Raw genomic sequence first — 15,441 nt, forward strand, 5'->3', positions numbered from 1 at the left:
ACTGTAGCGCCAGTGACGTTACATTGCCGCTGGAGCGGTGGTTTGATGAGGGCGGGCATCGGTTCTGATCGCAAAAATAAGCCTTGGTCCACTGAGCGAGTTCGTTAAACTGAGATATTGACTGTTCCGAAATTCGTTTAAGTGAAACATTTTTGCATAGAATCTATAAGAAAACTGCCGGGGATTTTTCAAAAGTTCCGTTATTCTGAAATATTCGATAAACCGACGTTCGTACAACTGAGAGTTTACTGTATCTAGAAACAAAGCTTGTTCATGTTTTCTTGTTCTCTTTCATCCACTTCCCCCTTTCTCTGTTATTGTGACTTTGAAGTTGCTTTGACAACTATGTTTTTTTTATATCTTTGATGAATTTTGTTGTAGTGGGGCTGCTATTTTGTACCAATGCCTTTTTCGATGCTAATGCCTTTCGCCGTTTTTTGCGTTCGTCAGTCGCCGCGTTCCATGCTCTGCCTCAGGCAGAGCATCGAACACGACCGCTAACGAACGCTAAAAACACTAAAAGGCATTAGCTTCGGGAAAGGGCATTGCTACAATATTCCGGGCCAGGATTCACCTGTGTTGGTATTTTTTGTCCATCTCGTGGATTCTGATCTTTTATATGATGCATTGATTCTGTGCTGTGCTTTGGTTTATCTTTCTATTCAGATCAACAGCATAAGGGCAACCTGCTGACACTGTTCCTGCACAGTCCATTGACAGCCCTGTGCTTCGTGTGCCATGTAGTCGATGTGCCGGTCTCTCTTTGGGACAAGGCCCTGGGTCACCTTAATCGCTTTATGGCGGAGGCTAGCCGTGTCCTCATACGCTCCCGCAGCATAGGTGTGCCTTCATAGATTGCTTCTGCATGTGCAAGTTCAGAAAGAAATGAAAACGCCTTCTCCATTGTGACAGTAGCCTGGAGGCTTTCTTGTAGGGCAGCTTTGCTGAGGCAGTGTCATTTTTATGTCTAGCAAAGAAGTACTGCACATATGAATTATGATGTTTATTGCTGATGAGGCTGCTTGGTTTTGGTGGCCTGGAAAGGTGCACAAAAGGGTAGAAAGGTGGTGGTTTCTTTACTCATGGCACTGCTGCAGTTTGTGCAGTGTGTATCCCGGCTTTTGATATTTGCTGTGGACGAACTAGGCAGATATCATTGCCATGCATAGTATTCAGTGAAATCTTGCACTGTTTTGTTTCAGTACAAAGTCTGTGCATATGAGCCAGTATTTTCTCACTTATTTCTGCTTTTCTTCTATATTCAATTGTAAATTCGAATTAAGTACATGATTAATTGTATATGGTAGCAAGGTTTTACAGGAAATGTAAAAATAGAGTAGATTTCTGCTTATGTCACATCAAAGTCAATACAAAAAGGCATTGTGCAATGTGAAAATGAATTTATCGATTATTTGTTTACTTAAATTGGGGGCCTCCCACTACTGCCTGTGGGTCAGAAAAGCTAGACCGCCAGATGCCTCACTACTATCCTGCAACTAGTTGTGGCCACTACAATGGCATATCTCGCTCTCTTCCTATATATGCAGCCAACAGGCAATGGAGCCAAGGAAAGCATAGGGGTACTAATTAGCTGTAGTTGAAATTGAAATGTAGAAAATAATGAAGGGGGGAAAAGGTGAAAAATAAAAGTGGATGAAAAGATAACTTGTTGTCGTTACGAGCCAAATTCGCAATCTTCTCATTATGCGTGCATTGCACTACCAATCGTGCCGCGGCAACAGCCCTCAATCTGTTTGCTACCTTGGGTATTTATGTGTACTAGATCTACCCCTGGGAGTGTTAGCCAGTGCCACTCAGGGCCATGGCGAGCAGATGTGGAACATCCAGGGCTAGATCTTGTACACATAAATACCCAAGATAGTGGCTGGATTGATGGCTGTCGCTGTAGCACAATTGGTAGTGCAATGCATGTATAGTGCGGAGGTTGTAGGTTCGGCTCCCACCAGCGACAAGTTATTTATTCATTTATTCAAAATACCTTACAGGCCCGAAGAATGGGCCTGTTATCTAATATCATGTTACATTATCTTTCCGTCCACTTTCATTTTCCCCTTTCCTCATTATTTTCTGCTCTTCAGTTTCAACCACTGCTAATTACCCCTATGATATTCTTCGCTTCATTGCCTGTTGGTTTTATATGATCATGATTAACATTAATTGAGCCCCTTGATTTCCCTACTTCTCGTTCCCTTCCTGTAAGCTTGTTGCAGTCATTGTGTGCAGTCCCACATATTCTCGTCAGCACTGTTGTATTTGCACATTACTTACTACAGTGGTCAGAAAATTTACAACTATGTCCACATTCTTCAGACACCTTACTGCTGAGCACTTGTGAACACTTCACCTACCAGGCATTTGCAGGTGCATTACTCTTGACCGGTCACATTTAGGTATGCCACTTTCATTGTGGGCTGATGACTTAACCAGCTGCATTGGTAAAAAAAAAAATTGTGTCCAAGCCAGTTCTTGTTAGCTTTGTTGTTTTATCAGGTAGTTGTTTAGGAGCCACTAAACCACTTCTGACATTTTGAGCACACTTAAAATAAATGTTCATTTTATCCAGAATGCTGCGACAATCACCTTTGGCAAATGTGGCAGTGCCACACGCTGCAAGGAAGTTACAGATTAAACAAACGCTGCTGTGCGCTGCTCTTGGCTTTTCCAGTCCCCTATTTGCAGATTGTGATGCCAGCGGGGTCATGCATGTGATGGTCACCAGGGTAAAAGCTGTTGCTTGGTTGATTGAATCGGAATCGATAGGCAGCTGTGTGTTCTTAGAAGGGAGGGGCTTTACCCTTTGTTGTGCCACTGATCCTTCCTTGAAACTTCCATTCAGCTGGTGTTTGCATGAAAGACAATCAGAGTGGGACAATGGAGGCACTCTTTTTCTAGTCCTGTGCTCTGCTTGATTGATGGAAACCGTAGCTTTCAGTGAACTACACAGAGCTGGCGAGATGGAGTACAGAGAAGCATGTAGCGAGAAGGAGGCAGCACCTGTGGAGGAGGTAGTGAATGCGAGCAAGAAACTACAACTGCCGCATAGTCATTCATCATTTCAAAAAATTATGGCATTGCTTTGAAATTTTCTTCGGCTGTATGCATATTGTGAACTGGTACACAGCCGCCACTGTATGATAAAATTTCAAGCTTAGAGTGGTCTAGGGGTGCATAAGTGCATTGATAAGATGGGTAGCAAAGGACAACGGTACATAAACAAGTGATATTTGCTAAAGTGGGGCACCATTCTGGATATTACATGATACAGAACTATTGCCAGAAGCAATTGTTTGTGAATATTAACCCTGGTCATTTTCAACTGGAGGTATATTAGTAGCTGTATTATGATCTGAATGATTATAACAGGACCACACTTTATTTTTTACTTCATGTCAGTGGTGTGCCCCTTGCCCGTTATTGTCGTGTAGTAGCTGCATTAGCACAGGTACCTGTTTGGAGTGGTGATGGATGCACAAAGGTGAGCTTTTTAAAAAGGCCCTGAAACACTTTTCTAACTAATCATATAATGGCTTCACTATTAAATGACGTCACCACACGAATCTCCTACCACACAACTTTTTCAAATCCCTCAAGTATAAGCGAAGTTAGATATAGTTATCGCACCGATGAGAAACTTTCTCCATCCTTTTGTCTCCACTAATGTGCTGGAAGCTACACAGGTTAGGTGGCAAGGGGGCAAAGTTGAATGCCTCACCAGCGAGAGGGCTTGTTGCGGCACCTCATGGCAGCCATGGTATCTAAGCTATGCAACAGGCCGCAGCTATCTCGGAGGCCACGCATCTATGCGCAACTGTTTTGTGTGGACTGCAATGCAAAGATTAAATGCTTTTTCTGTCTTTTTGAGATGGCAGACATATATATATTTCATTTATTTACCTCAAAATTAGCAATAATATTATTACCGAGAATGTTCTTGCAATTATGAAATAGCAAATAGCTGTTGGTGGGCTTCACTGCTTGCATCAGTGACATTGCAAAGGCAAGACCAAGCGATTTTTCACCGTTTTTGGCACGAGATTGTAAGTTTCCTGCTGCATGCACTGCAATAATATTTGGCTTGTATGTTCATAGGATCCTCATCTACAGAGTGGCAACGTTTTCATACTTTGTGCAAGAAGTGTTTCAGGGCCCTTTTTATAGTAGGTGCTGGCTTGAACCGTCCATCTCTTAAGCACTCGTCACTTGGACTAAATGGGTCATAGGAAATAACTGAAAGCATAAATATGTAAAAAAAAAGAAGAAAACAACAAAAATGTCACAGTCAAACTCTGGAGCAGAGGTTTCACACACACTAGGCTAGTGCTAAATGTCTATACAATGTGTCTTTGTGATGAACAAGCTTGAAGCACTTGGCTGCGATTGTGGACGTGGCTGTGGATGTGGTTAACCTTTTGACGCTTCATAAGCTTGGTAATAATGGTCAATAAGACAGTGGTCTAGTGAGTGAATGAAGCACATATATTAGCTTTGCAGAGTGAATTTCACTTAAATATTGAAGCCTTTCTGTCTATTGGCTGCTGATGCACATACCGAAACTTGCTGCTTCATTTTGAAAATGAGCAAGTGAAAGCGACACATTAACATAATCTTTCATGTTGGCCATTTTAGCAGTTGCTATCTCCTGCAATTCATATTCTGCTAAGTGTTTTATGTCATAGTTCCTGCATACTGCCATGATTACTTATATTCCATCTGCATCACGTTGGTCTATTCATTAATGTTACAACTGTCACATGCTTACTTAGAGATCATTTTTCACTTGTTTATGTTTGATTATGTAAGTTTGGCCTTCTTCATTGTGATGTACCTATAATGTGGACCATTAGTTGCAAATTTTCTGCACCCTTTGCTTAGACATTTCATATGCTTGATTCGTTTTCATTTGGTTGTAAGCGTCCTGATGTATTTGGCTTCTAGATCCCGCATACTTGCAATTCTATGGTGATGACTTCCTAAGGTTGTTGATGCTGAGGTTTATCTTCTGTCATGTTGTCCTAAAACTACATCGAATGTTCAAGGTAAGTTCATTTAAATCAGCTTCTTGCATTCCAGAAAGTATAAAACAGTTTTTTTATCCGAGCTTAACAATACTTAGTGACATATACGTTTAATCATGGTCACTTTTCAGCAATAATGTGTGTATATAACTTCAAACCTGGTCATATGTGATTGTTAAACTATGCACTGACAGAAAAGTCAGCTTTATTATTTCACTTGTGGGGCTGAGAAGACTGAATCAAGTGTAATTACTTTTCAAATCCCATTTCAGCTTGAGTGAAAATGCATCTCCATTTCAGTTCTAAAGAAAAACAAAAAATTCATCTCTGTTCAAGCCAGTTCACTTTACGCGTATCCCACATTCACAAAAAAAGGAAATTATTTAAATCATACGTATAGAAGGTTGAAACTAACAAGTGTTCTCAACCTTAACAGAACACATCAATTCACCTGTTTTTGTCTGTGCCATGCAGTATGTAGGAGCTCCACACCAGCGGGACAGTGAGATGGTGCTGCTGACATTGCTCTGGTACATAGCAGGCTGTTATGTACCAATGGGAAAGTATTGAAAAGTATATAGTTGGAAGTGGTAAAATATGTAGTGGGAAGTGAAAAAATACAGGTATACCTCGATATAACGAAGTCAGTAAAATCGGTAATTTGCTTTGTTATATAGAAGTTTCGTTCCATCAAAATTCTACCTTTTATGCAAATGAGTGCTGTCGCTGATCAATTTTTTTTACACAGAAAGGGGCCACAGAATTTTCCGAATTGTTGCGCAATCAAAAAAAGCAAACTTGAATGAGAAAACATTCACTTTGATAAATTTAGGAGTCGGTGACGAATGGTACGATTTCATGCCACATACGTCGACAATATCTTCTCGGTGGTAGGAATTAATCGAAACCAGCCACACTTTCATGTGCACTCCACCCCCCGCGGCTGATAGCATTTCCTGCACTATGACAACGCTATCAGGAAAAGCGCCGGCAGTGGGGAACAAATGCTTCGTCTGCCTCTCACTTCGATGGTTCACCGAAACTTGAGATTACGCAACCTCCAATACTAAACGTCTGGTAAGACAGCTTACACGGAGCCACGCTGTCTCAGCACGCCCACTCTTTTCACATGCGGCAGATTACCTCTAAAGCAGGGTACGCGGCTGCGTATTTGCTCACCCATGCTGACAGCCATGTGCAGCCACAGCCAAACGCGTGCCAGAAGTTGACGTGTGCAAACTTAGCTCCTCCCCCCCCCCCCCCCCTCACGCACACTTGATCACGTTACTGCGAGCTCGCTCCTCTCCTCCTCTTTCGTTTTGCTCACGCAGGAAGGTGGCACTTGTGAAGCCGCCATTTCTCTTGTCTCACCCTCGTACACTTTCTCTGTTACCTAAAGTACACACTGCATGGGGTGTGATAGGATCTTATTGCACTTGGAGCATGATGCGGCTCCACTTCGGCGGTAGCTCCTGTCACGCAGCACGCAATTTTAGAGGTGCGTTTGCAAGCAGCTGCTTGTAATTCAATCATTTGACCATGTGCATCCGTGTATTGTCTTAGCATTCCATTGCGGCGGCAGTGAAATTTCATTATATTGAAATCGCATACGAACACACTTCGTTATATTGAGGTTCTATATACATGGTGTTCTATGGACAAGAGGTTTTGAAAAGTTAACTACTTTGTTATATCGAGAATTTCATTATATTGAGATTTAACTGTATACATCAATTGGAAAGAGGAACAGGTAGGAACATTTTTATACTACCGTATTTACTCGCATAATGATTGCACTCGCGTAATGATCGCACACGTGAATCTTGTCATCAAAATTAGATTTTCTTTCTTTCTCGTGTAATGATCACACCCTGAACTCATCGCAGCAATATGTCGTGTGCCAAGTCTAGCTAATGATGATCGCACTTACCATCAGTCGAATGCTACGCGAATGACTCTTGAAGGCATGCCAAGTGGTCTGCACGAACCCAACATTCTTAAGTAGATGCCCCATTTCATTCCTTTCACCACTTTCCGCACTTCCATGAAAAAAAAAAATGCTACAACCAAACTTGCCTCGGCTTTATTATTTGTAGGTTTCATAATGGTTTTGGTCAACAATGACAACATGAAGGGCGCCTTTCGATTCTTCTCATCTGCACTCATGGGCACACAACAAATCGCGAGCGGCAACGATAGTGGCCACGTTTACACTGAGAAGTGTACCCTATTCGTATGCCGACGCTTGTAACGCAGCCAATATATTTGCTCACCCTTGGCAGAAACGTGCTGTATTAGGATAGCAGCGAAGACAAATGCCGCAGTTTCCACATCATGCCTGCCATGTGTTTCTATGTCACTGGCAGCTAAGCGCGCCCATCTCTGTTTCTGTCCCCTCAAAGTGGACATGGCTGCGTTATTGTTGCAAACTTGCCGATATTAACAATATTATTCATTACTGATACGGAAGAAACTGTTTCAATGCGCATAATGTACTCACGAGAAGAAAAATAATGACGTTCGGTGCGTTCGGCTTGCTCCGCCGGCTGCCATTTTTGTTTTGGTGTCCCACACTACTGTTACAGCGGCAGCCGCCTGCTTGTTGACCCGTTGTCATCCCGCAGCAATAGCGGGATGAAAAAAGAAAATGTTTCTTTTCGTGGGAAATTTAACCTGCGTAATGATCGCACCCCTGAATTTGCGTCAATTTTTTTTTACAAGAAAGTGCAATCATTATGCGAGTAAATACAGTATGTGGGAAATTGTGTCAGGTATCATGGTGCCCTGCATACTGCATATACCCTTTGTCAAAGTATACGGTCATGCTACATGTTATTGGAGCTGAATTTGGGTATTGTAGAGGTGCTTTTGCTGCACTATTGGCATGCTCAGATACTGTTGGGAGGGGTCAGACTCCTCATTTTCACTATGTAAACCTTTTTGTCACCATGAATGCCAGAAAAGACTTTCCGCGTGCCCAGCAACAGCTCTAGTCTAGCCTGCAGTGCCTGACTACTTTTTACATAGGCTGTGGTACACTAACTCTTTGAAGGTAAGTTTTTATTTTTGTCAAATGCAACACCCCAGAGTCGATTTCTTTTATCGCAGATTTAAAATCTTTGGAGTGACATAGTATTTCGAAAAAAGTTTACCACAATTCTTTTAAAGGGACCCTAAAGTGACAGAAAATATTTGATAAACATTCATTGCCTGTTTATGTATACAGATGGGCTTGCATAAATACTTACATTAAGAATAAAAAGTGGATACACTGGAATAGATATATGCGAATTCAGCACTAGAGCAGTAGTCCACATCACAGGAATTGCCGCTTGACTCACTTGCAGAAGAGCAACTGGCATGCATAATCGAACAGCATAACCGAACCATGTATGTGAGCACGCACAAAAAAATTCATGGTTGTGCGCCCTTCAGAAAAACCAAATAAGTCAGAAGTTTGTAGTAATCGTTTGTCCCATCACCACCAAGGGGCGATCAGTTTTGGAAGTCTCAAGAAAAGAAATGCAGACACGGCAGCATCTTTCATATATGGAGGCATCGATTGTAATATCAGCGCCCGCCTGTGAACAGATCTAATCGCACCGCTGTGAGCAGTAAATGAGCGAGCATCTAGCAGTCATCCTTTGAGAAATTAGAAACCAGATAAACACCAGTTTTCGCGAGCATGGCAAACAGCCTGCAAGACGAAACCAAAACTAACCACTGCGTGCCTGCAGACGCGGATGCGCTAGCAGTCACCGGCACGCTAGTGTAAAAAAGCCACGGAATTATAACCAAGAGACTATGGAGTGAAAAAAAAATTTCTGGTATTCACACAGCGTTGCAGGACTTGCTGGGCAACAGAGAGTTGAAAAATTGGCGCAGCGTCGACCATTTGGGACTCGTTTGCAGCGCCATATGTACACTTCTTTGACCCTGGAAGGGTTAACTGAAGCATGAAGCTAATCATCTAGGCTTTCTGTTGACTTCTCTATCTTGTGGGGTTCTCCTCCATACTCTTGAGACAAAGGAACGACAACACAGTAGTGAAAACAATCACAAGGGCATTTATTGCACATTTCATAGATCAATGCCTGCTATCCGAGTTGCTATCCCCAAAACATGCCAATGGGCGCGCGACAAATCTAGGAAGTCCGACTCACCGCGACCAGATAGCGAGCGAATATGTTCGCCCCCATGCTGGGTCCCAACGCCTGGTCGTTCGCGCGTACGGTCACGCGAACGGTGGCGCGTTTGAAGGCAGGTCGCACGAGGCGGTCTCGCAGAAGCATGGATCGGCCCCCGCGCGGGACGTCCGCGCCGCACGATCTCGAACCAAAGAGGGAGCGCCTTGTCTTGCCCGCACCCAAGTAACCCCCGCAGCAGCCATCTCTCGCACTGCGCTTGTACCACTCCGACCACCGCGGGTGCCAGGCCACGCGGCGAAGCCGCACTGCAGGAGCTATGCGGGAAAACAAGATATCAGGAGACGCGTGAGAGTCACGCATCCCCACAATCTAGGCTTTGACATTGTGCGTGAGTGGCATCTAATAGGGCTGAGGATATTGAGATTACCCTGCACAGAAATAGCACATCTACCAGAACATCACATTATATTCCAAATAGCACAGATCTTAAAACATTGCTGTCCTACAATTCATGTGCATGTAGCTAAACTTCTTTATAACATTGGCAAGGTGAAATGAACTATCCAAAGATGTTTGCCCAGTTGCTGTTTTAAAGTACTGTTCTTGCATAATTGCATGAATGACACATTACATTTCCAAAGCCCTTGTGTTCTATTAGTAAGTAGTTGTTCTCTTTATATAGATGGGTGTAAGGACAAAATGAGGAAATTTAAATTCATAGACTCTCTGAAAATGACTGAAGCTGTCCATGTTTGGTTTTGGCTGATTGCATTGTAAGCTTTCAGTGCTGGGTAGAAATGATATTGAAAATGTGTTTTTAGTGTAATGGGGGCGGGGGTGGATGTTCTAAGCACTTCAATCTTTTTGTAGCATTGAACAAATCTCACTGCGAAATATCATATCCATCTCCATATCCATCGTAAGCACACAGAAGGCACCAGAAATAGACAGAATGTCTAAGTTTTGGGATTGTGAGCACTGCACAGGCCCGGGCTTATCTGAAAGCCCACGCCTGGCCCATGGGCTGAGTTGAGTCAGGTAAAGTGAGTCTTGGTGGGCCATGATCGGGCCTGGGCCTGATGCCCTCAGGCCTGTGCCAGGGCCAGGCTTGAAACTGCGGACTCAAGCCGGGCACAGGCCCGTTCACTAACAGGCCGAGGTCAGGCCTTTGAGCACATGCGGGCATTCTGCATAGACCCAAGGCATTCTATGTGAAGCTCAAGGCACAAGTTGGAAAACTCACTTTTAATTAGCAAACAAAATTAAAAAAAAGGTTCTCATTCATTCTTGTTTGAATTTTTTTGTAAAAATAGTTCTATTTCTTCTTTCTTTCTACAAAATATGCGCCTTCAAACTTTCAGCTGCTTCCGCACGTAATATAATTTTAGCATTTTTCTTGCTTTAAGAACTATTTGCAAGAGGCAATTTATTGTGATAGCAATTAAGACACTAAAGGCACATGAGCGCCGCCGCCGTCATGCTGTCAGGGTATCGACATGCATGTGCAGCCCGTGCATAGCTTTAGAAAGGGTGTACAGAGATATGGAGTGATGAAGTGAGTTTCGTTAAGTGTCGAAGCCAAGTCACCCTAATACAGGGTATGAGACTGGGCTAGCTAGTGTTTCATCTTTATCTGCACTTTATAGCAAGATAGATCGCCCTCATGCTCCACTCACTTGGCTGCTACTGGAGCAAGGGCAGCGTTCTGGCTTCCACTTCTGGCATGAGCATTGTGCGCACACATATTAGTGTTCCTGCTGAGCAGCTTTATGCGTACACTGGTTTGAGCAGAAAGGACAGTAAACAGCTAGCAAAATCTAGCATTGACAAATGCTGACAGTTTTTGCAGTTTGCCATGTCATCTCATGCACCATCGAAGTGTGACACCAGTAATGCCTTTACTGACTCTCCTCTTCGCACCACTGTTGTGACTCGTCTGGCATTTGTCAAGGTGCTGTTCCTGCCTTGTAGCAGCAGTTGTCTCACAAGCTGTGTCATGCCATGTCGCCTCTGCGTCTAGTTGGAACACCATGCGAGGAGCTTGAGCGCAATGCTAAACCTTGTTATTGCTGTTAGTGCTTTGTCTTCAGGCAAAACTGCCACTCCTTTTCAAGTGTGTATAATCAAGTGTGTTTACAACGTAAAATGTACAGAAGAGCTTTAAATAAAGTACTTCGCGATAAATTTTTAATGCAGGGTTTGCCTCTGTCAGCCTTTTCATGTCTACCGTACATGTTAGCTCTGTTGGAAAAAGCTTTTTTGTAGTGTTTTATTGTCACTGCAGTTTTATTGTAATGTCTTTATTGTAATACACCACCTAACCGATGACTTTTTAAGGCATGTAGTACACTGAGTTCCTCTGGCGTGCCTGGCCCAGGCCCAGGCCCTTTCACACTGTCACAGGTCCGGGTTGGGCCTGGTCGTGCAGGCCCTGGCCCTGGCAGGGCCTGCACAACGAGGCCCGGGCTGAAAAATTTGGTTCTTGCAATGCTCTGTTATGAGCTACCACTGGGTATGCTGATGCAAAAGCCTGCAGCGCTCTGCCGAAGGACCTTGAAAGATTTTCTATCTCATCTTCGTCAGCAAGACAACTACTTTCTGTTATGCATGTGTCAACATTCATTCATTTTTGCCATTGTTGAGTGCACAAAGCAGCGGTGGAATAGGTCTTATCAGCGTTTCACGAGCTTGCTGTCAAAGTGCTGCAAGCTTCTGATTTAATACAACGAATTGTGTGTGCTCGACGTGATTTTGCGCTCATATCATTACTTCACAAGTACGTTCATGTGGCTACGAAATCTTGTTTATGGCTTGAAGTCGCTCTTTCCACACCGCAGATTATATAATTACCTCAGCTTCATGCGCATCTACAGGAACACTCATGCACTCAATTGGTCGGCACTTCCTCATGCCATTCGGTTATGGAATGCTCTTCCTGATTCCAGATTGGTCGGCGCTTCCTTATGCCATTCAGTTATGAAATGCTCTAATTTCATGGTCTCCGAAATGAATCCTGATAAATTCCGCCATCTCATAAGTGCATATTGCACTGCCTAACTGCAACAAAATGCATGATGCATTTTCTTTTGTCTTCCAGTTATATGGGTTCTGTATGCTCTCCTTGTTTATGAGGTCATTATTTAGTGTTATTCTTGTATTTTTTGTCCTATGACATTAGAGTGGCTATCTTTTTACATTGTTTGCTGAAAGAACTGTCTTTTGTCTTTTCTCTAATATGTACATTACCGTCTCCTATTATTTTTGTGCAATGCTGTAATGTACATTTTTATATTGTCTTTATATTATGTTTTGTTATATGCCCATTATATATACTCTTTTAGTCCTTCTGTGACACCTCCCTTACACAATGCCTCATACGAGGCCTGTAAGGAAATTTTAAATAAAATAAAAATAAAATAAAATTTGTGCTGCTGTTCTGCCGGCACATTTACAAAACGCTGATAAGCCAAGTGATCACTGAAATTGTGAGCTCGGTATTTTAGAATTATCCATTTAATTTTCCAATCTTTTCATTTGTTGTGGCGAGTATGCAACCCTGGTGATGCCAGTGATGAAGGTGAAAAAAAGTGAAAAATGAAATTAATTGTTATAACAGCATGTGAAAAAAGCAGCAGATACAACAAGTTGGATTCTACATAGAGCAAATCTTTGTGTGAGTGCATAAAGAGTCGAAACATGAGTTTGTGCGACCCCATTGTTCAGAGCGTCAGAGCGGCAAGCATGTTCACATCTGTCTTGGCATTCAGTGCCTCCACCGATAAAGCAGACAGCATGGACAAAGAACCCATTGAGCAAGCCATCAAACGCGAGACACGTGCTTCATACCGGTCATGGGGTGTCCTGGCATTTTTTTTTTCCCCCTGCACGGCCACTGCTGCGGTGATGACACTGATGATATATTGGCATTCCCTTTGAAACGGGGTGGTGACAAAGTCACCTAGCCTGCTTGAGTTACTCTGGTATGCTATACATGCTTTTCATTCTAGCATTTTTGTATACATCTTTTTAGTCTTTTTTTCTCTTCCTCAAAACTTCTTTATCTATCTTGTACCGCTACCTATGCCTGTGACGGATCCAGTCGTATCAATCACTTCCGTTTTTTTTCCACCAATATTCTAAATGTCTCTTGCTTATCATGACTGCTGACCAGTTGTTGCTTCCGTCCACTTTATATTCAAGCACTTCTGGAAGGTGTACGTTACCTGCAGGTCTCACCATGAATGCGTGGAGGTGAGCGCCATCTGGTGCAGCACCCACGATCATGAAAACCCAGCGAGGTTCAGAAAAGCTTCATTTTTAAAATTCTGTAACAATATGTGCACTGCAGGTTATAGCGGCCTGGGTTAGACAGCTTAGCATGACCAAAGCATGCTTTCTCCATGGACAGGCTCCTGCATCTTAAACTATATCGCATGAGCATCGATCACACACCATTTTAGTACCTTACAACTGCAATAATATATGAGGTCAGCAGAACTACGCACAGGTGCATAAAGTACTCTCCAATGCAAGCATTTTCTGCTATGCTGTTCCCTTCAAGATGACGCATGCCCATTCATAGTGTACTGGTGCGATATAGTTAAATATGCGGGAGGCTGTACCACAAGATATGTACTCCTTCGTTGACATTTTTTTGCAGTGTAGTATGCAACCTTTGACCAGGGCCCAGGACATGTGCACAGGGCACTGGAGAGTGTGGGACTGGTGGTTTCAGCAGAGTGCGATGACAAAGCATTTGTGCTAGAATGCAGGCATGGCCGCCAACTCAGCAGTGCGGCCAGTTTGGTGCATTGCCACATAGCCAACACCTTAGTGAGTTTTGAACTGCTGGATAAGACGAGTTACATTGTTGTGCACCGCCAGACTTCGATGTCAAATTATCGCCTTGCTGCAAAATTATCTGTGAATTGTCATCATAAACTGAAAGAAGGTTCGTTATATCCAATTATAAAAAAATTCTTGCTTTGTTAGAATTAGATTTTAAATGCGTGGATTTTTATGGGAATAAAGGCAAATTAAGATTGCTTCAGAAGCTTGATGTAGGCGAGTTTAACATACTTGAAGAAAAAACAGTGCTGCCAAGACGCGGACTAAAAGAAGAACATGTACGACGGACAAGCGCTAACTTCCAACTTAATGTTTATTTGAAGAAACAGTGTTTATATAGATAGAAACACGAATAGTACCCCCGTGACATCACAACCTCTCTATCACATCAGAAAAGCAATCTCTTTTTCGGGCAAGTGCCACTAATGGGCAGCTAATGCGTGCCCTCAGCCCTTGCAATGTAAAACTCTTCTAACATCTCTCTTTCTAGTCTATCTCTAGAACATGCCAGAAACTCGGTGTCACGAAGATACGGACGGCATTTGTGACGTTTACGATGTTCAGCCAGATGACCCCCCACATTGTTATTTATGGCCCAAGTGGGCTCTTGCGCCTTTTCATAGTAATGCCATCCCGTTTGCCCAGTATAAACTTGGTTGCAACTTAGGGGTATCTCATATATGACATTTCTAGTGCATTTCGGGTACTGCACTGCATGTTTCTTAGAGCATGGTTTGGGCTTTGCTTTTGTCACCATAGGGCATATCTTGGCCAATTTACATGGTGCGTTGAACACACGATTAACAATGTGCCTTTGCACAGCCTTCTTGAGGTTGTGGGACACCGTGTACCAATATGGAATCACTTGTGCTCTCTTCCTATCAACTCGCTTTTCTTTGTTAATGACCTCCCTTACCTGTTTGATCTTTTGAAGAAGCTTATCACAGATGCTAGAAACCAAATAAGGGAAAGTGGCTAGGTGCAGCCTTGTAACCTGGTTGTTAAAGCTGCTTTCTACTTTGTGGATGCAAGATTTATTTAGAGCTTCCTTTAGACAAGTCATCGCAACTCCTCTTTTTACTAACTTGGAGTGGGCACTGTCATATGAAAATCAGCTGCTTGTTGAACCTTGGCTGGTATTCCAAATAAACATGCATGTTCATTAAAGTGAGATTCAGGTCCAGGAAACGAATCCAATTATCACTTTGCCTTTCGCACATGAAATTTAGAGCCTCCGATGCATTTCTAAAAGTGTTATTTACCCATTGTACAGTGTCATCTAGCCCCTACCCTGGTACCACATTAACAACCGCCAGGTAGTCATCGACGTACTTCAGTATGGTAGGAGCACATGAATGATCCAGAATACTATTTACACACTTGTCAAAGGCGCTAAGAAAGATATCTAA

The 15,441-nt window shown here is 42.9% G+C and overlaps 1 protein-coding gene across 5 annotated transcripts in view; it reads left to right on the forward strand.

The window, feature by feature from the left end:
• Nucleotides 1-15,441, forward strand: part of LOC142585922 (protein SCAI) — a 114,276-nt gene that overhangs the window by 67,998 nt on the left and 30,837 nt on the right. For 4 of the 5 annotated variants that reach the window (XM_075697019.1, XM_075697047.1, XM_075697029.1 and 1 more), the window contains exons 11-12: nucleotides 667-840; nucleotides 4,957-5,057. In XM_075697019.1, coding sequence (XP_075553134.1) covers nucleotides 667-840; nucleotides 4,957-5,057 — 275 coding nt within the window. Of the gene's footprint in view, nucleotides 1-666; nucleotides 841-4,956; nucleotides 5,058-11,024; nucleotides 12,461-15,441 lie in introns of those variants that run through there. The other variant, XM_075697038.1, reaches the window with a different exon arrangement.

This window comes from Dermacentor variabilis, chromosome 1, assembly GCF_050947875.1.
Source record: "Dermacentor variabilis isolate Ectoservices chromosome 1, ASM5094787v1, whole genome shotgun sequence".
Lineage (NCBI taxonomy): Eukaryota > Metazoa > Arthropoda > Arachnida > Ixodida > Ixodidae > Dermacentor > Dermacentor variabilis.